The following is a 24,505-nucleotide window of genomic DNA, read 5'->3' as shown; positions in this document are numbered from 1 at the left end:
ACACCCTCAGACCCGAGAAAGGGATGGCACATAACTTGGCCTTAGAAGGGTTATCCCCCGACCAGGATCTAAGCCAGACTGCTCTCCGGGCCGCATTAGAGAGGGAGCTGTTTCTGGCCGCAAACCTAACTGATTCCGCCGACGTATCCGACAGGAACGCCGTGGCTGATTTCAAAAGAGGAAGAGATGCTAGTATCTCTGACCTCGGGGTCTTGTTGGTTAGGTTTTCCTCCAACTGCCCCAACCACAGGAACATAGACCTGGCCACCGAGGTGGCTGCTATGTTGGCTCTAATCAGGGCCGCAGACGTCTCCCATGTTCTTTTTAACAAGACGGCCGCCTTTCTATCCATTGGGTCTCGAAGACCGGATGAGTCCTCGGCTGGGATAGCCGATTTCTTCGTAACCTTGGCAACCGGGACGTCGATCTTAGGGACTTCTTCCCACGCCCGAGTTTCCTCGGGATCGAAGGGCAGTCTATTTTTAAAGCTTCGGGAGAGTGTCAACCGACGCTCTGCTTCCTTCCACTCCTCCTGGATCATTGCTTTGATGTGCTCGCTCACAGGGAACACCACCTGTTTGCGGGACACCAGTCCTCCAAACATTAAGTCCTGTCTGGACTGTGGCTTAGGGACTTCTTCCATCTGCATGGTATTTCTGACCGCGTGTACCAGCTCGTCCGTATCCTCCAGTCTGAATAGGTACTTTCTGTTCTGTTCCTGACTATCCCCCAGGATCTCGCCTTCTTCCTCCTGATCTGAGTTCCGGAAATCGGATTCCTCGCTAGGGCTCGCCTCTGATACTGGGACTGGTTCCCACCTCGGACGCTTGCGACCTGGCCCAGGGCTGGGGGATCGACGCCGGGACGTAGAGGCCTGAATCTCTTCCCTTATCAACGACCTCATTTCGGAAAGCAGAGATGGCTGTTCCTCGCCTATGACTCTGGAGGTACAGGGACCGCATAGGGTCTTGCTATAGGTGTCTGGCAGCTTTACTCTGCACACCGGACATCTGACTGATTTGGCGGTGGCTTTCGCCGGGTCCTTCCCCGAGGGGGACTCAGCCGGGGTTCCCTTTTCCTGATAATATAAGGGGCACCTCATCAGATCTGGGCTGTGGGGACGGGTGGGGAGGGTGGTCTGCGCTATGCGCACTTACCCCTCCACCAGATGCAGTGTTGCCTTCCATTCCCTGGCGTCCGATGCAGTCACACAGCCTGGAACCACCTGTGACGACTCTGGAGAACGCTTTGGTCCAGGAGCGCGCGCGCCCTGGATTTGAAACCGGCGTCTGACGTCACCGGATGTGACGCTGGTAAGCCGCGCCTCCACTTCCTGCCGGGCATCTGCGCGCGACCGCGCTCGGCGCGTGCAGGGAGCCGTTCCTGCTATGGCTCCGGCCTCCACTGCCCAGCGTCGGCGACGTCCTGCGGGTACTCGGCCCGCCGCCCCACTTCTGTCGGTGCCCGCATGGCCAGCCGCCTGCGGGGAGCCGACCCGTCCTGGAGCCGAGAGCCCCCCCACCGGGAGGAACGGCTCCCTCCAGGAGCGCCGTCCTGCTCCTGGCCTTTGGAGCCGAGGGACTCCCCACCGGGAAGTTTCGGCCCCGGGACCTCTTGACAGGGGAAGGATTGGACCGGCCGCACGATCCCCTGGGTCCCTCCGGTAAGCTCTCGCGTGTCCCTCCGTGCAGGGACAGGAAAAACACTGAGGGAAAGGGGGTGGGACATGGCCTTTTAACCTCTCGTGTGCTTTCCTGTCCCTGTAAGGAGGAGGAGGACGTCCTCCATAGTGCTGTCAGGTGGACGTCCTGGAAAAACACTTTATCATAGTACATATTAGGGAGAGCACAAAGCGCTCTGATATAAAAAGTAGAGTAAATATAAACCTTATTAAAAAAAAAAACAAAAAAAAAAACAGGGATTTTTGTTTACTCACCGTAAAATACTTTTCTCTGAGCCAATCATTGGGGGACACAGGACCATGGGGTGTCATGCTGCTGCCAATAGGAGGACACTAAGTAAACGTAGAACAAATTAGCTCCTCCTCTGCAGTATACACCCTCCTGCCGGCTCTAATCGAACCAGTTCAGTGACAAAGCAGCAGGAGCTCATAACTATCAACCAAGAATACAATATGTCAAACTAAACAACAAACAAGCCATCAGGCTAACAAGGTGGGTGCTGTGTCCCCCACTGATTGGCTCGGAGAAAAGGATTTTACGGTGAGTACGTAAAAAAATCCCTGTTTCTCCTTCGCCTCATTGGGGAACACAGGACCATGGTATGTCCTAAAGCAGTCCCTGGGTGCGAAACAGCTGAATCCCCATGTACCATTAGGCTACAGATGTGTTACTGCCGATTGCAGAATCCGTTTGCCAAGGACCGCATCTGCAGAAGCCTGAGAATGAATATTGTAGTGCTTTGCAAAAGTGTGCAAGCTGGACCAAGTCGCAGCTTTGTAAACCTGTTCTGCCGACGCCTGGTGCCGAATGGCCCAAGAAGCGCCCACTGACCAAGTGGAGTGTGCCTTATTCTCCGCTGGGATAGGCTTGCCTCTGACACAATAGGACTCTTGAATAGCCGAGCGAATCCACCTGGCTATTGTAGCCTTAGAAGCAGCTAGACCTTTTCTGTGCCCCTCCGGAAGCACAAATAGGGCATCCGACTTGGGGAAAGACGACATCCGTGAGACGTACCTTCTAAGAGCTCTCATCACATCCAGTATGTGGAGAACCCTTTCAATACGATGGACTGGTGCTGTGCAAAACGAGGGCAAAACAATGTCCTCGTTCAGATGGAAGGAAGAGACAACCTTAGGCTGAGTTCACACGTCGCTTTTTTGTGTTTTCGCGGTGGTTTTAAACGCGCGATTTTGCCGTGAAAAATAAGCATCCCATGCAATCCTATGGGATTCCGCATTGCTGTGCTAATGCTGCGTTTTTTTCCGCGGTGGAATCGCTTTGCGGTAAAAAACGCAGCATGCTCATTAATTTAGTGGAATCGCGGCGATCCCGCACCCATAGGATTGCATTGTTCCGCTTAATTTCCGCATGTGGCTGTAGCCACCATGTGAAAAGTACGCAGAACATTTGCGGATGGTACCCAAGGTCCGGAGGAGAGGATCCCTGTAAAAAATAGAATTAAAATAAAAAATATTGTTATTCTCACCTTCTGGCTTCCCGCGAAGCCTTCCCGCCGTTCTCCACGCTCCCGGTTCCAGTAATCCTTTGCAAGAATGACCGCGATGACGTCGAGATCTTGCAGGAGCGCAACGTCTCGTGGTCATTCGCGCAAAGGATTACTGGAACCGGGAGCGTGGAGAGAGGCGGGAAGGCTGCGCGGGACCCTGGAATGTGAGAACAACAACATTTTTTTTTTTTTATTATTATTTTTTACATTTTATCTTTTACTACTGAGGCTGCATAGGCAGCCTCAGTAGTAAAAAGTTGGTCACACTCGTCAAACACTATGTTTGACGAGTGTGACCAACCTGTCAATCAGTTCTCCAAGCGATGGATAGCATTCAGCAAGCTAATTACGCTTGCAAATCGCTAGTTTTTCCACGGGAAAATCGCGGGAATTTAAAATGCGATTTTCCCGCGGAATGGAAATCCGGAATTCTCGCGGTAACTTCCACGAGAGTTCCGCTACGTGTGCACATAGCCTTAGGCAGAAAAGACGGAGATGTCCTCAAGACTACCTTGTCTTGGTGGAAATTCAGGAAAGGAGCTCGGCAGGACAGGGCCGCCAACTCCGAGACTCGTCTGATCGACGTCACCGCAACCAGAAAGGCTGCTTTCCAAGAAAGAAAAGTCAGCGATACGTCCGTTCGAAAGGAACCTCCTGTAGAGCACCCAGGACCAAATTAAGGTCCCATGACTCCAATGGCATTTTATAGGGAGGCATCACGTGGGAAACCCCCTGAATGAAGGTCTTCACCTGTAATTTGGTAGCTATCCTGCATTGGAACAGGACCGATAAAGCTGAAATCTGGCACTTGAGTGAACTAAGCGCTAGGCCCGACTCCAGACCGGTCTGGTCTGGAGACATTCCAAAGTGGAAGGAATGGAAAAAAACGAGGAAAGAACGCCCACGGTCTCTGCACCATGAGAAAAAAGTCTTCCAGGTGCGATGATAAATGCACATTGACACGGGCTTCCGAGCACCAATCATGGTGGAAACCAGCTGTTGGGGGAACCCGGCTTGGGTTAAAACCCAGGATTCAACGGCCGTTAAACACAGGGTCCCCCTGAGTTCTGGTGGCAAATCGGGCCCTGGGAGAGCAGATCTGGGCAATCCGGCAACAGGTTGCAGTAGTTCCGCGTACCACGCCTAGCGTGGCCAATCTGGAGCAACCAGGATCACTGGAATAACTTCTTCTCTGATCTTCCTGATAACCATCGAAAGTAACAGGAGTAGGGGAAACACGTAAGGGAGACTAAGTTGATGCCACGGGAGAACCAGTGCATTCGCCCCGATGGCTACTGGGTCGCGAGAGCGAGCCATGAACTCTGGAACTTTGGCATTTAGCCTTGAGGCCCTCAGATCCACATCCCCCAGGGATGACAAATCTGCTGAAAGACTTCCAGATGAAGGGACCACTCTCCTGAGGCGAGACCAATGACCTTGGTGAACACTCTGGGGGCAGTGGCGAGGCCAATGGGCAAGGCTGCGAATTGGAAGTGTTCCTCGCGAACAACGAAGCTTCGGAATCTTTGGTGAGGGGGAAAAAAATAAAAAAAATAAAATAAAAATCGGGATATGAGGATAAGCATCCCGGATGTCGATGGCTGCGAGAAACTCCCCTTCTCCTTCGAGGTGATGACCGAGCGGAGGGACTCCATTCTGAAGTGTCAAACTCACGGTTTTAGGTCCAGTATGGGCCGCACCGTTCCGTCCTTTTTCGGAACCACAAATAGGTTCGAGTAAAACTTTTTGAACCTTTCGTTTTGCAGAACCGGGATGATGACTCCATCTTTGCGGAGCGCGTCTATGGCTCGGTAAAAGGACACTGCCCATACCTCTGTTTTGGGAGGGCAAGACAGGAAAAACCATGTCGAAGGGCGGGAAGAAACTATCTTGTATCCGGAGTACACAAGATGCCTGACCCACTCGTCGTGAGCGACCGAGAGCCAGGCTTGACGGAACAAAAGCAGACAGCCGGCTACCTTGTTGGTGCCCTCCGGAAACCTCAAAGAGTCGTTGCCCAGAGAATCTATGGGATCTGGATCCTTTGGATCTAGACTGTTTTGGCCTGCTCTTCCAGGAATGAATGGGCCTATAAGAGGCCTGGGAACCCGTGTCTACGTGGAGGACACCCCGAGCCGGAAGTAGAGGACCAGCTCGTGTTGCTGCGAAAGGGCCAGAGCCGAACTTGCTGTTGACTTCGAAAGGGCCGACTGGGCCTTTGCTAGGGAAGGAATTTACTTTTCCCTCCAGTAGCGTCAGAGATAAGTTGATCCAGTTTTTCTCCAAATAAGCGACCGCTCTATTAAGGCAGAGAGGTTATGGACTTTTTGGAAGCATAATCCGCTCGCCACTCAGAGCCATAATGCCCTCCTGGTGATGAAGGCGTTCGCAGCTGCCAGCGCAGCACAGATGGCCGCATCTAGTGGGGTGTATAACACAATCCCTGGCCCGAGAAATCTGGTTAGCTAGACTCACTGCCTTGGGAGGAAGGTTACTGTCCTGAATGGCTTTAGCCAGAGCCTCAAGTGACCATAGCTTTAGCCACCCCGGTTGTGGGGAAGGATGGAGAGAGTGCAGAGCCAGAAGGCTTCAAAGACTGACCGAGCAAGGTTTTCAATCTGTCGGTCAGTGGGATTCTTGATTGACGAGCCATCAGACAAGGATAGGGGGGCTTTTAGATGCGAGACAATACGGGAGGATCCACTGAAAGAGACTCAATCCAATCTTTCCTTAGATCAGGAGCAAAGGGATATCTTGTCTCAAGGGGCTTTTGCCCTGTGAAACGTTTGTCCGGCCGATTCCAGTGTCGCTTACTGTCCATTACCTCGGGGTGATTGACAAACACCCTATGAGGACCTTTAGTTCTTTTGAAAGACACCGCGTAATCTGGGATAGCTGTAGAGTCCTTGCCCACCCTCAGAGTCTTGTTGACTACTTCGATGAAGGTATCTACTGTCTCCTGATAGTTCTGCTGGTCCGGGTCCTTGGACACATCAGACTCGTATTGCGAGTTGTGTTCGCTGCGAACCCCTGGAGAGGGGGAGCAGGAAACGGAACTCATGGACGCCGAAGCAAGAGAGAGTGCTGTGCTATGGGTCCGTTTCCTAGAAACCTGTGCATTTTTTGATAGAGAACGACCCCTGCTGGTCAACGGTTCCCGCACAGCAGAGGAACTCTCCGCACCAGGCAAATGGATGCCCTGACTTGAAAAGGGATCCCGGAGAGACTATTGCCTTGTCCAGAGAATTCATAGATCGTGACAGACGTGGCCCACTAATGGGAACTAGGTCCACTAGTGATGGCAGTGGCGGAGGGCTCCTGGGCGCATAGAGGGTCACAGGCCGTGCAGAAAGGAGTATTATGGCCTCGGGGCAACAAATTATTGCAAGTGGTACATGAGGCGAAAAACAGTGTTTTGTTAGCCTTCTTGGATGCCTTACATTGTGACAGTGTACCCTTGGGACCCCATGGTAAAATGCTGCCCTCAGGAGAAAATTTAGGGCAGTACTGCAGAGAAGGGGTTAAGCTCAGCTTTGCAGCTTACCCAGGTCCTGTGTCCTCAAGGATGACGGTTCCTTTGTCTGCGTTCCTCACAGTGATTCTGTCGGCGCTGCTGTGTCAGTCCACATGGCGCCCCGCAGCTACCGGAGACCGGGATCTCACACGAGTGTGCTGATATTCAAGGAAGATGGCCGCCGAGATTAGCAGTGGTGCTTCTCGTTTAGAACAAGAAGAGCCTGAAGTGTGGACATCGGGACACTCCCGCCCCCTCTTCAGGGATCAGAACCTTCTCTGCACCTGCAAGGAGCCCTCCTGCCGCCACTGGACGCTGCTCTTACTCACTGAAAGCTGCGGCAAGGCTGTATCTGCAGGCGCAGATGTAGCAGGGCCGGATCCGCAGGTGTGATGGTCACATAATTCACCTGCAATCCACCATCCCTTTGACAGGGAGTTGGAGAGGGACTGTCCGCCTCCTTCCATCATCCTCTATCAGTGGTGATGCAGTGGGGGCGGCACAATCGCCATTGGGGGCCTCTGTACATCCTATGGGTTCAATCCCTTAGGATGGGACAGGGGTATTGTCCTGCTATAGGCCTGGCTCCAGAAAGGGGTACATGGAGGCGACACTCCATGTTCCCGTCTGTTGGTGGTGTGGGGAGATCGGAACCCTGAAGGGGCCCGTCGCCCCTAAAATGAGCCCAGACATGGCATTCAAACTGTGCAAGAGGGGGTACGGGGAGGCGACACACCACGTTTCCATCTGTTGATGATTTGGGGAGATCGGAACCCTGAAGGGACCCGTCGCCCCTTCACTCAGTGAGGGAAAAATCAAAAACATAAAATAACTAATTGAAAATAAAGTTGGGGTCTGAGTCCCAGACCCAAGTGCCTCCTACAGACACGAAGCAAGAACTGGTTCGATTAGAGCCTGCAGAAGGGTGTATACTGCAGAGGAGGAGCAAATTTGTTCTACGTTTACTTAAGGGGCCTTTACACATAGCGATATCGCTAAAGCGTCACCGATTTTGTGACGCAGCAGCGATATCGCTATGTGTGATACTTACCTCCAACCGGCTCCCCCGCTGTCTGTCGCTGATCGCGCGAGATCGTGCAGCTCCATTTCTCGTCGGGCGCTTCCTGCTGGCGCCAACAAGCGACGCGGGCGGGAGGACGTCAGGATCGCCGTGTCTGAAAGGTAAGTAACGACCGCTGCTGCGTCACTACATCGCTGTGAGATCTGCCCGTTTGGCAGCTCACTAGCGACTATTTTGCGATGCACCAGCGATCCTGACCGGGTCGTATCGTTGTCGGGATCGCTGGTGCATCGCTAAATGTAAAGGGGCCTTTAGTGTCCTCCTAGTGGCGGTAGCATAACACCCCAAGGTCCTGTGTCTCCCAATGAAGCGAAGGAGAAAATATGATTTCCTTAACGAGCAGGAAAAAAATGGAATTTATTGCCTACAGCAAAATCACTTTCTCGTGGAAAACCTTGGAGGAGACAGTGCCGTGGGTATACGCCCTGCCACATGGAGGCTCGACATTAGATAGAATAAAAAAAAGTGGCTGCGCTGCCTGGTGTGCCAAGCACAATAGCAATAAGCGACTGTGTGGACCACCTAGTACACGGTGGGTCACGGCATCTAACTATCCCAGTTAGCATCTGCAGAGGTATTTGAGATTTCAGAACCCGGGGGGAAAAAGAAACCCTGCACGATGCAAAGGGAGGACCAGACAGTCACCTCGCCGACATGGGTAATAAGAGGAGCATGCTGGACGGCACTTTTGAGGAGTGTAAACATAAAGGGGAGCAGTGGAATGCCTGGATCTGCAGGCTTCCAGCTTAGCAGACCAAGTGACCTGGAAAAAAAGGTCATCTTCAGAGACCGTAGCCAGCGCTGCCTAACGTCACTTGAAGGAGAAATGGAAAGCTGGATGGGCTTTCTTAGCCAAAAGGATCATCAAAGCCAGATGCAGCAAACACTGAGGAAAATAGGAAGGAGACCAAGAAGTGAGGACCTATGTCCACAAGAAGGAGAAAAAAAACTTTTCTCGGGGAAAAAAAGATGGCAGAAAAGTAAGAACACCCAGTCCTGATGAAGGACAAGGAAGCCAAATCTGCAGGAGCCCAGCTCAAAGAGATCCTGCAAATAGTGGTGAAGGTCACCAAGAAGAGACCCTACAGAGATGGAGTCTGTGAAAGACAGGGGAGAGCTAATGAAATAAGAAATCCAACTATAAACAGAATATGGCAAGATATTTATGCTTCAGCCTATACCGGATATAAGGAGTGAGCACTGGACCGCCCTTGAAGAGATCTACAACAGCTTGTGGACATCAAGAGCACTGCAAAGGGCATAATGGGGCAGAAAACTACAGGAGACTAGAATCAGAGGTCTACGCCTGGCAATGGGAGGTCAGCCCTGGAGCAAAGCGAGGATTTAACGCTTAACTGGGAATCCAAGCGAATGGGAAAGTGGATAAGAGTCCATCAATTAGTTTCACAGAAAGAGTAATGGGAGTGGGGAGGTGGTCTAGTGTAGGAAAAGGCACAGGGGATTGCTTTGAGACAAACCTCTTGGCAGGGCTAAGACGCAACTATGGATGAGGGTGTGGCATGGGTCAAGGGCTCCAGTAATAGAGGAGAGTCTTCCTGGTGACAGCAAGGAGACTACCAATGCTGAAACACAATATGACTGCCTCTGTAGACCCAGGAGGGTTCTCTGAACAGGAACGATGAGAAGTGTGGAATAATACCTCTGGATCCTATCTGAGCCCAGAGCACAAAGTCCCCTTGGAACAAGAGGACATGAAAAGCTTGGAAGAAGGGTGGTCAGGAGATACCATATTGGTGGAAAACCCACAGAAACTAGGCAGGCATCGTACACAAATAGAAGATGTAACTGCAGAATAGGAATAGCTTAGTTACTCACCGATAACGGTGTTTCTCGGAACCCATGACAGCACCACGGAGAGAGGGGGTCCGCCCATCAAGGACAGGAACCTACAGATAAAAAGGCGGCACCTCTCCTCCGCCCCCAGTTGGTTACAGAGCATCAGAGGGTCTCCCGATTAGTTAACAAAAGTATATACATAACATTATAATATTGCATATTATGGAGAAGCACCGTGTCTAACAAAAACACTCTACACACATTAGCTCGTGCTCACCGCACACGTGAAGGGGGGGGGGGGGGGGGGGGAAATAAGCGGGTGCTGTCATGGGTTCCGAGAAACACAGTTATCAGTGAGTAACTAAGCTATTCTCTCTCACCCAAGACAGCATCACGGAGAGAATTTCAGAGATTGGTAGCTTAGGGAGGGACCACCGCCTGCAGGACCCTTCTCCCGAAGGTCAGGTCAGACGTAGAGGCTAGATCTAAACGATAGTGCCTGAAAAATTTAGAAGGTGTTGACCAGGTGGCCGCCTTACAGAGCTGCTCTATTGATACCTCTGATCTTTCTGCCCATGAGGTCGCCATTGCCCTTGTAGAGTGAGCTTTTAGACCCTCCGGGATGGTATTCCCACTGGATGAATATGCCAGGGCAACCGCATCCCTTATCCACCTTGCTAAGGTACCCTTGGATGCCTTGAGTCCCTTCTGAGGTCCCTTGAAACACACAAAGAGAGACCCTTCCTTCCTACATTCCTTGGTCGCCTCTAAGTACTGAACTAGGCACCTCTTCATATCTAGGGTGTGAAATTTTTCCTCTCCCCTATTCTTAGGGTTTGGGCAGAAGGAAGGAAGGACTACTTCTTGTGACCTATGAAAGTGTGTTGACACCTTAGGTAGGTATGCTGGGTCAGGTTTTAATATGACTATCGTCCAAGATTTTAGTGAACGGGGGTATCGCTGACAAGGCTTGAATATCGCTCACTCTGCGAGCGGATGTTAGGGCCACTAAGCGTATAGTCTTTAATGATAAGGTTTTCAGGGGTGCTGACTGGATGGGTTCGAATGGGGGCCCTGTTAGGGCAGACAACACTAGGTTTAGATCCCATGATGGTAATTTCTGGGTGGTTATTGGTCTAGATCTGGCTGCGGCCCTCATAAACCGTGTTACCCAAGGGTTGCCCGCCACATCCTGGTTATAAAGGGCGCCTAGAGCCGGCGCTACCTGTACCTTCAACGTATAAGTCGCCAGCCCCTGTTCTAACCCTTTTTGCAAGAATTCGAGAATTTTGTCGATTTGTACTCCATTCTGAACCCTTACCCTGGAGCTGGATAGAAATTTCCTCCAAGTTCCTGCCAACAGTTCCTTTTGGTGCGAGGAGGCTTTTAGTTCCTGACCTCCCCATTCCCCCTGAGCCACCCTGTTGCTCATGTGTGCTCCCCATCCCTTGGGACTGGCGTCCGTGGTGATTATGTGTGTGATATTTATCACCCAGGGAATCCCTTTGGACAGGTTGTCTCTGTTCCCCCCAAGCTAGGGAACAAATAGTTTTGGAGTTTAGTGTGACGTGACCTTCCAAGTGACCTCCTAATGCTAACTGGTTGGCTAATACATCCCATTGGAGATCTCTCGTATGTAGCTGCGCCCACTGGACCGCTGGCAGGCAGGCGGAGAGGGACCCTAATTGTGACATTGCTTTTCTTAGCGTCATGGAAGGGTTCTGTGTCGCTCTTGCTACCATCTGAGCGATCCGCTCTTTTTTGGGATCTGGTAGGTAACACTCCTGGGTGTTTGAGTCCAGAGTCAGGCCTAGGAATTCCTGGACTTTTATGGGCTCCAGCCTTGATTTTTTCAGGTTCAGGAGCCAGCCGAGGTTTTGTAGAGTGGCCATCACTCTGTCCCTCTGTTCCCTGCATCTTTGGGCCGAGTTGCTCGCTATTAAAAAGTCGTCCAGATATGGAACTATTAGAACATCTTGTTCTCTTAGGTGAGCCATCATCTCTGCCACCAATTTCATGAAGATTTACGGAGCTATCGAAATCCCAAATGGCAAGGTCCTGTACTGAAACTCCCTTACTTTGCCTCCTATGGAGACCCCAAGTCTGAGGTATTCTCGGGAGTCTTTGTGGATGGGGACGTGATAGATCTAAGCGACGCGTACTAATACTACCATGAAGCAATGTGGAAAGAGAATTTTGGATGGTCGACTTGATCGACTCAATTTTGAATTTCTCGTTTTTGACAATCGTTTAGCCTCTTTAGATTTATAATTGTCCGGAAGGTACCGTCCGGTTTGGTTACTAGAAAGAGAGGCGAGTAGAACCCTCTGCCTTTCTCCCGTGGGGGAACCTCCTGGAGGACTCTTTTGTTCAATAGGCTTATGACCTCTTTTTCGAGGGCTTCCTGTTCTGACACTGATTATCTTAGTGGGGTCACTATATAATTTTGAGGTGGGAGAGAGAAAGTCTATTCTTAACCCTGATCCTATCAGATTTAGTAACCACGGGTTGTTCGATATTTTCCTCCAGGCTGGGAAAAAAAGCTTAGCCTCCCTCCCACCCTGGGCAAACAGTCATTTGGAGGGCTTTTTGTCTCGGGACGAGTTACCAAAGAAGAACCCCCTGTCTCTCCTTCTGTCGTCCCATTTCTGTTCTCTCGGGGGTCTCCTCTGAAAAAATTTTTTGTTCCGAAAGGACCTTTTAAAGCTTGTGGGGCCTGTAGGGCCTAAATTTGGGAATCCCTTCTTTTTGTCCCCCGCCTTTTCGAGGATGTCATCCAAAGTCTCTCCAAAAAGGAATTTCCCTTCACAAGGGATGGCACATAGTTTCATCTTGGTTTGTAAATCCCCAAGCCAACATTTAAGCCACAGCGCTCTTCGGGCTGCGTTTGATAGGGCTGCCGTTTTGGATGACATCCTTACCGAATCAGCCGATGAGTCGGCTAAGAAGGCCGCCGCCCCCCTTATCACAGGAATGGATTCCAGGATCTTCTCCCTGGGTGTACCTTCCCTTAGCTGTTTCTCTAATCGGTCCACCCACACAATGAGGGCTCTGGAGGTACAAGTTGCTGCTATTGCTGGCCTAAGATTTCCTCCTGCTGATTCCCAAGTGCCCTTGAGGAAAGTATCAGCTTTTTTGTCCAATGGGTCCCTTAAAGTACCCATATGCTCGAAGGGGAGTGCAAATTTTTTGGAGGCTTTGGCGACCGCCACGTCTAACTTCGGGGCTCTGTCCCAAGACGTGGACACCTCCTCATCGAATGGGTATTTTCTTTTAAGAGAGGGAACCATGGAGTTCTTCCTATCTGGTCTCTCCCATTCTTTTTTTTATCAGGCCCTGTACATTTTCGTTCAGCGGAAATACTCTGCGCCTCTTTTGGCCTAGTCCCCCGAACATTATGTCCTGGACTGATCTATCTGGCCGAGGGTCTGCTTCCCCCATGGTAGACCTTACCGCCTTTACTAGCATGTCTACCTCGTCCAGAGGATAGCAATGAATACCTTCTGTTTCCTCATCTGAGGATGACGCGTCGGTGCCTGAGGTATGTGATGTAACTTCCCCTGACGTCGAGGCCTGACTGGGAGGCTGCTATTGTGTCCCTTTTCCTTCCCCTTCGTGTTTTAGGGATGAAAGGGCACTTTGAAACTCCGAACGGATTACCGCTCTTAGATCCGAGGCGTAATCAGGGGTTTCATCACAAAGAACTTCCTGAATGCAGGAATCGCAGAGCTTTTTATCCCAAGCTGGTGGTAGCGGTCTGCTACAGGTGGGGCATTCCCTGTTTTGTTTTTTCTTTCTTCTTTCCCTAAGGGAAAGAAGTCTATTTAAAATGGGGGACATTCATGTAGATCACTTACCCTGTTGTGCGCGGATGCAGGTACCGGTTCGGGAGGTGGATTCGGATCCCTCACGGGCTGATCCACGGAAGGTGACTTGCTCCTCTCAGTCGACTTGCTCCGCTGCGTGGAGTGGCTACTGGACCGGTCCTCGCCGTCCTTTTTGCCAGTGATGGTGGTGTTGCCTGTGCTGCTGCATCGGCTGCTCCTCGTGCTGGTCGCTGTCCTCCATACTTACAGGACGCTTCCAGCAAGGAGTAATTGCAGCGTTCTCTTTTTAAATTTTCCCGTGACGTCACTTCCTCTCCCAGCCTGCACCGCTCTGTGCCCCGGGGAGCGCGCAGTGCACATGCGTCGACCGTGGGGACCCGGAAGTCGTCTCCTCTATTTCCGGGGCAGCGCCATATTGGTACACCTCTGTACCGCGTGCTGCCCCTGCGTGTACCGGCAACCATCCAGCCCCATTCTTCTTTTCGGAGCGGCGGCTCGGTCCTCCCCGCCTGCTCACCCTGTACAGCCCCTCGGCTACAGCGGTGGCGGCTTCAGGCACCGACCCCGCCGCGACAGGGGCCTCCCCGCTGCCGGAGTACCGGACGAGTCGGCCCTGGACTCCTCTTGAAAAGTAAGCTGCTGCTGGTTCCACGGGTCACCCGTCAAGGACAGGAACTGGGGCGGAGGAGAGGTGCCGCCTTTTTATCTGTAGGTTCCTGTCCTTGATGGGCGGACCCCTCTCTCCGTGGTGCTGTCATGGGTGAGAGAGAAAGATGGCTTTCGCTGTTCTTCCAGAAGAAGGATCAAAAGTACAAACCTCCTTCATCAGAGCCTGGAGGTGCTGGCTTTATCGAGGTAAGAATATGAGGAATGAAAAAAAAAAAAATGTTGTCTCCAAGAAAGGAGAGAGTCACTAAAATAAATTTTTGGAACAACAGTATGGCCAAGAACTCCTGTGGTTCTGGGAAAGGTGCAGCAAGCTTGCATTTGACACTGTAGGAGATTATGTTTAAAGCACCAGACCAACTGTTACCTCGAAAGATAAAAAAAAAGTTCAAGGATGCAGGGTCCAAGAACTGACGGAACAGTGACTAACGATCTATGAAGTCATTCTCTTGGCTGTCAGGTGTGCAGACTCAAGGGAAGATTGTCAGAATCAAGTCGATGTAAACAGTCACTGAACTGACAGGCCCAGAAGATCTGGAAGGTTGGAGATGACAAGCCATAAACTGGTTGAGTGGACAAAAGCATGCGCAAAAATAGCTGATACACCTCGTAGAGGGGTCAATTAGCATAGTTAGTAGATCACAGCAAAACACCCCAATAGATGAAGGCAAGATCCTCAGACCCCTTAGGGTAAGCACACTCAAAACTCGCGTCGGGGCTGCACAGGACATCACATCACTCAGGCAACCATATGGGTAGGCTGGTCTTCTGCCTAATCATGCCTTATATTTGACTCAGCCTGTGCTCTACCCTAAATACTATATGCTTTCTTAACATATGGCGCAAGTATTACTTGTTAGTAGTTTTATGGGGGCATGTTTATTACTTACAGCCAAGGGCTGAGTAGGTGACTCTAGAATAACATAATTGGACAATTGTGCTGCACCTTATTTGCACTGAGCACTTTGTCTTTATTAACCATGAGGCTACTGTCACTTTTTAAGGCTTAGCTTTTTCTGATCCTGTTTTTTTTTTTACTTTGTCTATATATGTTTTGTTATATATTTTTTCTGCTTTATTATTCAATAAATTTACTTCATCATCTTGTGGAATACTCCATGTTTTCTGTAGGATTAATATTATCGGAAGTGTCCATTTATTTTCCTTACTGGTCTTATACTGTAGCATTGGGCCACTTTTGACATTTATGTAGTATGTTTCAGTGGATTTTGATTCACTATGCATGCGTTTTATATATCATCTAAGTCATCCAAAGGACATAGTGTTGGTTAAGAGCAGGGTGATGGTTGTTATTGACCACTGAGGAACCAAATTGCTCCTAACAGGGAAGAGGACCTCAGTCCTACTGGAGAAAGGCATAAGACGTATGCAACCATTCTAAGCACAGGTCAATGGAGCCTTTCCCCCGAAGTCATTGAGTGCACTCTCCCAAACGATTTCAAGGAATACAAACCTGCCTCCAACAGAAGAAAACCTTCCCCTTAAGGAGCACAGAGTGATTTAGTCCCCGTGTCGGAGCTAAATGACAAGTCAGAGATGTACCCAAATTATTTTTTCAGACATGGTGGAAGACAGTCTTGCTTCATAGTAGCTCTTTCCTGAGTGCAGATCTGTGTGTGAGGTCTCCTGAAGTTCTAATGAAAGAGGCTATATGATAATTAATTATGGAAGACAATCGCAATGGGCAGGCAAGGGTTGTAGCATGGTGAGAACCGGGGGTACCTACATAACAGAGAGGGGCTTAGCACTTAGAGCCTTAACCCACGTCCTGGTTGGGATGCTTCGACTCCTTACCTGCTGGCACTAAGAGCTTAGCTTACCAAACGGGAGGTAAACGAAAATGGATCGAAACCGATGGTAACAGGAGCTGACGTCGGGGCCCAGACAGACCAGAGGTGACAGGGGCTGGTGTCGGGGCTATGATGGATCGGAGGGGTGAACAGCCCAGTAATGCGCAGTTGTGAACCCAGGGACAGCAAGATAGAAGATCACTGTCATTTACCACGATGATGAGCAGTAGTACAAAGCAGGCCACATCCTGGATGAAGCTTTTAAGTGGGCAGAAAACTATTTAAATAGACAACACAACTGGCAACTAGCGAGCAGGTGGCACACCAAGGGAAATTACACTAGGGTGGTGTTAACAAAAAGGACTCCCTGGAATTTAATAGAAAAGCGGTCATCTGTGCCCTCCTATTATATATAACAATCATATAACAGATGCGGCTATTGAGACGGGTTATACATGCAGGCGTAATTACGACGTCCAGAGACTGCAGTAATAAGGATTTTCCCCTTTACTCATTTTTTACACTATCTGGTACAGTCCCTTTAAATGTATTTCAATGAGATTTTTGTGCAACTTAATTTACTTTACATATCTGTAGCTGCAGATATAGAGCAGTCACCTCTCCATAGCAGCATCATGGCCCCCCAGGGTAACTGCAGTGCCACCCCCAAGGATTTGCAGGTGGTTACAGCGGGGGGCAACACTTTGGAAAGTAAAGCGAAAGGGAAATGAATCAGTAAACTAACAATAAAGCCTCTTAATTGTCCTGATAGGAGTACGCTCTCGAAGCAAAGACCCCCAAATAAAGTGATGACGTCCCCTACTGACAGACCCTGTTAAATCTCAATATCTCAATGCCTCTTCATATATAAATACCTATTAATGGTCTCATCATGGGGTAATACACCTGCCATACGCGCTCCAGCGACATCCCGCTGTCCATGTATATGGCTCCCGCTAGAGACTCAAATATGTCCCCCATGGCCTTTGGGACTTCAATGTCTTCTTCTTTCTCCTCATCCTCCTCCGATCGTCTCAGCTAAAGAAGAAAAGAAATGAATATTATTGAACATGGGGGTGTTAATGAATGTGGGGCAGTCAGTGAGGAGGGGCTGAGGTTGCCCCCAATTCCGGGATTAGAGGGCTACCTCTGAGTCCATCCCCTGCATTTCGTTCTTCTCCAGTTGAAACTGCACAAAGTCATCTATGACATTAAAGAGTTCCGGGGAGACGGCCTTGAAGTATTTGTGGTAGTCGTACTTCACCGCCAGCGAAGCAAATATGGTGTTATTGACCAAAGCTGAGCGCAGGTCAGTGAGGACCCCCGGGGAGTGCTGGCGGGGGTCTTCATAAAGGTGCTTAGTAATGAGGTAGTCCAAAATTGCATCTCCGAGGAATTCTAAGCGCTGGTAGCAATCTAAGGAGAGAAGATAGATATAATACCACATCATAATGAGACAGGACACCGCCACAGAGTAACATGGATCCAACCAGAAAACGATACCATAAATTCACAAGCTTCACATAAAAATAACTTCAATACTACATCTTCATCATCTAGCCCATATAAACTACTGGGACAAAAAGCTATAAACAGAAATTCTGACCTACAACGACATGACCTAGAATACTGCCCCCAAAAGGCAATTATATTATGACCCATATATTCTTGTACATAGGGGGCAGTATTATAGTAGTTAAAATCTTGTACATAGGGGGCAGTATTATAGTAGTTATACAGCAAACAGATGGCAGTACACTTCCAGTCTCACTCACCAGTGATGGTGTTGTAGTGGTAGGAGGCGTGGGTGAAGGCCTGGAGGAGGTAAGCTTTATTTTTAAACTGATAGTTAATTCTCTTCTCAAAATTATGAAACCCAGATATCAGGTGGTCCAAAGTTTTCTCAGCATCTGGGTGGTCAAACATGCACCTGGGAGGTATTTTCAGATAACCGTAATCCACCCCTTTGCAGGTTGAAAGCTCAGAACTTGCCTTGTTGCTGTGCTTACTAAAGTCACTGCCGTTCTCCCGTTTCCTGATCTCAGGGAGAACTCTGAGGCCGAGAGAACAGAGGAAGAGCTGGGCAGCCCGTTCTCCGCAGCTGGTCAGGTAGCAGCCCAACAAGGCCTCCACACAGTCGGCGATGCTCTTGTCCGCAATGCACTGCTCCGTGTGGAGGTCGTAAGAGATTGACTGCTTCCCGGACTCCAAACCACAGTTTTCTTCAGATGGATTCCAAAACCCCACCACAAAGTCATCCTCCTCCACAGCCTTGCTGGGATCTAGGTAGCACATGGCATCCCAAGAACTGTAATCAAAGTCGTCGAGATCAGGGGAGAACTGGGAATTTTCCAAGGAGCTTTTTTTTGGGGTTTTCCATTCAAATCCTGGGTCAGGAGTGGAGAAGGTTGTAAGAGGAATCTTCTTAACAAATGCGCCGGAACCCATCAGCATGCTGTCGATGAACTTTATGTGCTCTTGGTCGTACTCCAGAAAGTCATCATCAAAGTCCACCTCCTCCTTGGGGTTCCTCCACATCAGGTCTTCATCCTCATCGTCATCGAAGTCATCCATCTTGCCGTTGGCGGTCACGCTATCGCTGGCCTGAGAGTACCAAATACAACGTATTTTAACATATTAACAACCAGAGGTAAAAGTGAATTCCAGCCCTCCAGAACAGGCGATACCACATATCACACCTACAATATTCTTCCTTCTTACTCACAGTTTCATTACTTCCCCACTTCTCGGAGGAGCTTTTATCCTGGTTCACAACGTATCCGGGAGGAAGCCAGTTCACGGGTGGATCAAATATGGAGACCACCATGCGGCTCGGCGAGCATTTCTTCTTCCCGAGTCGGTAAAGGTTACAGTTACTGACCTGGGGTGAGGATGACGAGGGACAAGTGAGAACAGAAATGGCGCAAGGACTTCACACATCTTATCAGAAAAGAGGTGTAGCCACAATGTATCTTAGTTGTCAGCTCCTCTCTGGCCTCAGGACCTTTGCTAGCTTCTAATGAATAGGATGCAGATTACATAGACTTAACCCCTTCACCACCGAGTCATTTTCCGTTTTCCCCTCCCCTTCTTCCAAGAGTCATAACTTTTTTTATTTTTCCGCAATTATAGCCATATGGGAGGGGGGGGGGGCTTGTTTTTAGCGGGACAAGTTGTTTTTTTTGAATGACACCATTCATTTTACCATATGGCCTACTGGAAACCGGGAAAAAAAAAATTCTAAGGGCAGAGAAATTACAAACAAAAAAAACCACCATGGTTACTTACCGGTAGCCGGTTTTTCCGGAACCCATGACAGCACCACCTGAGAGAGGGATCCGCCCCGCCAGGACAGGAACCTACTGAGACATAAGGGGCGGCACCTCTCCCCCGCTTCAGTTGGGTTACAGAGCATTGAGAGGACTTCCCGGTTAGTTACATGTTTAATCCAACACCACAACACTCAAAACACCCTACTAATTGTGCACACCATACAGTGAAAAAGGGGGGGAATGTACGGGTGCTGTCATGGGTTCCGGAAAAACCGGCTACCGGTAAGTAACCATGGTGGTTTTCCCTTCACCCATGACAGCACCACCTGAGAGATTTTTGGAGACTTCGAAACACCTTAGGGAGGGACCACCGCTTGCAGCACCCTTCTACCAAAGGTTAAGTCAGCAGAGGAGGATAGATTTAATCTATAGTGCTTAAAGAAGGTTGAAGGTGAGGCCCAGGTAGCGGCCTTACAAATTTGTTCGATTGATACCTCTGCCTTTTCAGCCCAGGAGGTCGCCACGGCTCTGGTGGAATGAGCCTTGATGCCGTCAGGAATCGGGATACCACTAGCTGAATAGGCTACACTAATGGCTTCCCTGATCCATCTAGCAATAGTCCCTTTTGAAACCCCATAGCCTTTCCTGGCACCCTGAAAAGCTACGAATAGGGACTGTGACCTCCTCCACTGGCTAGTGGCAGATATATATTCTACAAGAGCTCTTTTAACATCCAGACTATGGAATTTTTCCTCCCCCAGATTTTTTGGATTTTCGCAAAAGGATGGAAGAACAATTTCCTGACCCCGATGGAAATCTGACACTACCTTGGGCAGATAACTGGGGTCTGTTCTTAACACTACCCTATCCTGAAAGACTTGCGTATAAGGAGGATTTACTGAGAGAGCCTGTAAGTCGCTTATCCTGCGGGCTGATGTGAGGGCTACTAACAGGATCGTTTTTAGGGTCAAAAACTTTAGGGGTAGCTGATGTAATGGCTCATACGGTTCTTTCGTAAGGGCTTCTAACACCAGGTTTAAATCCCAGGGGGCTATTCTAGGTATTGGAATAGGCCTAGCTCTATGGCAGGATTTAATAAATCTGGCTATCCACCTATCTGATGCCAGTTTGCAATTGTAGAGCGCCCCTAGTGCCGACACCTGAACCTTAAGTGTGTTTACTGCTAACCCCATCTGCAACCCAGATTGTAAGAACTCTAGGATGTCACTAATCGGGGGTTCTTTCCCTAACGGCTTACCCAAGAACTGTAGGAACTTATCCCATGTTCTGCCGTAGATGTTAGTAGTCACCGGTTTCCTGCTTTTTAGCAGAGTGGCCACCAGCCCAGGGGAGAACCCCCTATCTATTAAAAGCGACCTTTCAAATTCCACGCCGTCAGATGGAATCCTTTGACCTGAGCGTGCAATATTGGACCCTGAACTAGTAGGTCCGGGATTTCTGGCAGAACCCAAGGATCGGAGAGGGACATCTTCCGTAGCAGAGCGAACCAGGGCCTTTTTGGCCAAAATGGAGCTATTAGAATCACCCTGGCTTGATCGTTTCTGATTTTTCTTACCACAGTCGGGATCAGAGCTACTGGGGGGGAACGCGTAAGCCAGTCTGAAGTTCCACTGGATGTGCAATGAGTCCACTGCCCATGGGTTTTCTCTTGGGTTTAGAGAGCAGAACCTTTGTTTGCCTGTTGTGCTTGTTTGCAAAGAGGTCTATCACCGGTTCCCCCCAAAGCTGAATTAACTTTTGAAAAATGGATCGGTTTAGCGCCCATTCTCCTTGCCTCAGGGTATTGCGACTCAGGAAATCTGCCTCTATGTTTTCTGCCCCTTTTATGTGTAGGGCTGTCACGGAGTGTAGGTGATCCTCTGCACTGCTCAGAATGTCTGTTGCTGCTTCCATTAAGGAGTGTGATCTTGTCCCTCCTTGGTGGTTGATGTATGCCACTGCTACCTTGTTGTCTGACATGATGCGTACATCTCGACCCTGGAGTAGCGGAATGAAGTGGTTTAGGGCCTTGCCCACTGCCCACAGTTCTCTCAGGTTGGAGGATGCCTTCCTTTCTTGAGGTGTCCAGGAACCTTGACCTATGAGGCCCCTTAGGTGTGCCCCCCACCCCGAGGAGCTTGCATCTGTTAAAATTATATCTGTCGCCTGTCTGTCCCATGGTATTCCTAAGGTCAGATTTGTCTCGTTCAACCACCAGTTGAGAGAGTCTCTGGTTTTTAAGGAAAGCTCCAGCTTTCCTTCCAAACGCCCTCTTAGCGATCTTTGTGCTCTTAGTATCTCCCCCTGGAGTTGCCGGGTGTGAAACTGAGCCCACCTGACCGCCGGAATACAGGATGTTAGGGTACCTAGCAGGGACATTGCTTTTCTTAATGTCATACATGGTTGGTTTCGGCCCGCCAAGGCCAGATTTTGCACCTTCTCTATCTTGGACTCTGGGAGCAGACACTCTTGCCTTTCTGAGTCCAGTATAAATCCCAGGAAGGTCTGTTTCTTTAGGGGTTGTAATTTTTTGAAATTGACTATCCACCCTAACTCTTGCAAGGTGTTGATCACCTGAGTCAGCTGTGCTGTACAGTGGTCCTCTGAACTGCCCACTATAAGAAAATCGTCCAGGTATGGTATTATGACCGTATCGTGAATCCGGAGAAAGGCTGTCACTTCCGCTATGACCTTGGTGAAGACCCTCGGGGCTATGGATATGCCAAACGGAAGAGCCCTGAACTGAAAGTGCCTTAGTGTGCCCTGAATATAAAGCGCTACCCTCAGGTATTTCTGGTAATCTGGATGGATAGGGATGTGGTAATACGCATCCTTTAAATCGACTACGGCCATGAAGCAATCTTGATGTAGCAGCTTCACTGCCGTAGTTACTGATTCCATCTTGAAGGTCGGGTTCTTTATCCGTAGATTGAGGCGTCTGAGATTTATGATTGTCCTGAACGACTGATCCGGTTTTTTTATTAGGAAAAGGGGTGAATAAAACCCCTTTCCTTCCTGTAAGCGTGGCACCTCGGACAGTACCCGCTTGTCTATCAGGCTCAGGATTTCTGTTTCTAAGGCCAGTTGTTCTTCGGTCATCTTCCTGATAGGTGTGATGACGACCACGGATTTTGGCTGACGAATAAAGGGGATTTTCAGGCCTTCTTTTAGGATGCTCAGAATCCAGGTGTTGGAGGAGATCTTTTCCCAGGCCTGGAAAAAGAGTGCCAATCTCGCTCCTACTGGAATACTGGCGTCACTGTGGTGACTTTTTGGAGGTGGAGGTGCCTCCACCAAACATAAACCCTGATTCTTTCTTCTTTTTATCCTCCCATCTTCTTCTGTCAGCGGGAGGACGCCCTCTATTGAATCTCCCCCTCCGAAAGGGCTGTCTCCTCTGATCCATAGGGAATCTGGGGAAGCCTTTTTTCTTATCGCCTGCTTTCTCCAGAATATCGTCCAAGTTCTTGCCGAACAGGAATCGGCCATCGCAGGGGAGAGAGCACAATTTGGCCTTGGACTGAAGGTCACCCGGACAGCCCTTAAGCCATAACGCGCGTCTAGCAGCATTTGATAGTGACGCTGCTCTGGCTGTCAATCGCATAGAGTCCGCCAAGGTATCTGCCAGAAAAGCCGCTGCCCCGTGCAAGAGATACATGTCTGATAAGATCTTCTCTCTTGGGACCCTTGACGCCAGCTTCTCTTCTAACTGCTGCAGCCAGATCATGAGGGAGCGTGCCGTGCAGGTGCCCGCTATCGCCGGCTTAAGACCTCCTGCTGTCGCTTCCCATGCGTGCCTCAAATATGAGTCCGCTTTTTTGTCTAGCGGGTCTCTAAGAACCCCTGGCGTCTTCCAAGGGCAGGGCCGACCTTTTGGAAGACCTGGACACCGCTGCATCTATTTTTGGGACTTTGTCCCATATTTCCGTATCCTTGTATTCAAAGGGGTATCGTCTCTTAGAGGTGGATGGAAGGGCCCCCGATTTTTCAGGCTTTTTCCACTCCTTCTCAATAAGCGCCTGGATTTTCGCGTTTACTGGAAAGGTTCGTTTTTTCCTCTCCTGAAGCCCCCCAAACATGACGTCCTCTAGGGTTTTAGCCGCCCTTTCTTCCTGTAGGCCCATTGTGGTTCTAATGGCCTTTAGGAGGGCATCTGTATCTTCTACAGGAAAACATGGCTTTCCCCCTGTGTCACTATCTGAGGAGTCTGAGGAGGATGATTTTTCCGCCTGAGATGATACTGATGCGGAATCTGAGGGGGAACTAGGGAAATCCTTCCTGCTTTTTTTCCCTTTTTTCAATAAGGACTTAATTGAGCCTTCCATTTCTGACCTGAGGGCAGATATTAGATTGGCTGCGAAACTAGGCGCTTCCTCCGCCATAGTCCGCTGAATGCACGAAGCACAGAGATCTTTTTGCCAGTCTCTTGCTAGGGGAGATTTACATATAGCACAATCCCTATTGTTCTTCTTGCTTCCTGCTTTTCTGGGCCTTTCCTACAGGGTGAAGCATACAATAGAAAAACCCCCTATTAATATACTGCTGACATTCACGAAGATCACTCACCACCCGTAATCAAGGGTACCGGATTTGGAGGCTGCGTCGGAGCACCTGACCCGTGCTCTTTGGACCTTGAGGAGTGCCCCGACCTGCGGCTGGGGCGACTGCTGCTTGAATGGCTTCCATGCTTTCTGCCAGAGGGCTGTGAGGGAGGCAGGGACGCTGAACGTTCCTGCTCGGACTCCATCTTGCACCGCCGATCTACAGCTGTCTTTCCCCTTTTAAATTGCATGCCTCCGCCTGGTGAGCGTCTTCCTCCCCTCCCCCCTGCGACCGCCGGCCCAGCGCTTCAGAAAGCCGGCCGGCGTCGCACCCGGCGCCATTACACCGTCGCCCTCTGCTGACGTCAGCCGGCGCACCCAGCATTCCAAGCGCCGCTGACGTCAGCGGCCGGAAGACGCCAGCGTCTCTCCCCTACCACGGGGATCGAGATGCGGCGTGCGCGAGGGGAGGGCGGCGCGGTGGGGGCTTCCCGGAGCCACCGGGATCCCATCCACGCCCGCACGAACCCGGAGCCCCAGGGACCCCGGGGACTGCGCTTCCAGGACCCGACGGCCGGCGCTACAGGTAAGCTACCTGTTCTTCCCGCGCCGGGACGGGCCTGGGTCTTTATCTTTTCTCTTCGCCCATGACAGGCACCGCCACAGTGGGATTCCTTCCAGGACAGGAACCCAACTGAAGCGGGGGAGAGGTGCCGCCCCTTATGTCTCAGTAGGTTCCTGTCCTGGCGGGGCGGATCCCTCTCTCAGGTGGTGCTGTCATGGGTGAAGGGAAAAGTGCAATTTTGT

General features: G+C 50.2%; 1 protein-coding gene across 1 annotated transcript in view; it reads right to left on the bottom strand.

Moving 5' to 3' along the window:
* The window catches only part of DICER1 (dicer 1, ribonuclease III), a 96,544-nt gene that overhangs the window by 7,807 nt on the left and 64,232 nt on the right, over nt 1-24,505 (bottom strand). Inside the window, exons 23-26 of the mRNA XM_073578068.1 lie at nt 18,611-18,766; nt 17,661-18,489; nt 17,033-17,301; nt 16,761-16,923 (exon numbers count right to left, since the gene is read on the bottom strand). Of these exons, the coding sequence (XP_073434169.1) occupies nt 16,761-16,923; nt 17,033-17,301; nt 17,661-18,489; nt 18,611-18,766 (1,417 nt within the window). The remainder of the gene's footprint in view (nt 1-16,760; nt 16,924-17,032; nt 17,302-17,660; nt 18,490-18,610; nt 18,767-24,505) is intronic.

This window comes from Dendrobates tinctorius, unplaced genomic scaffold (assembly GCF_039654945.1).
Source record: "Dendrobates tinctorius isolate UK_male_01 unplaced genomic scaffold, ASM3965494v1 ptg000058l, whole genome shotgun sequence".
Lineage (NCBI taxonomy): Eukaryota > Metazoa > Chordata > Amphibia > Anura > Dendrobatidae > Dendrobates > Dendrobates tinctorius.
Note: the sequence above shows the minus strand (reverse complement) of the source record. Positions and strands in the feature narration are given on the sequence as shown.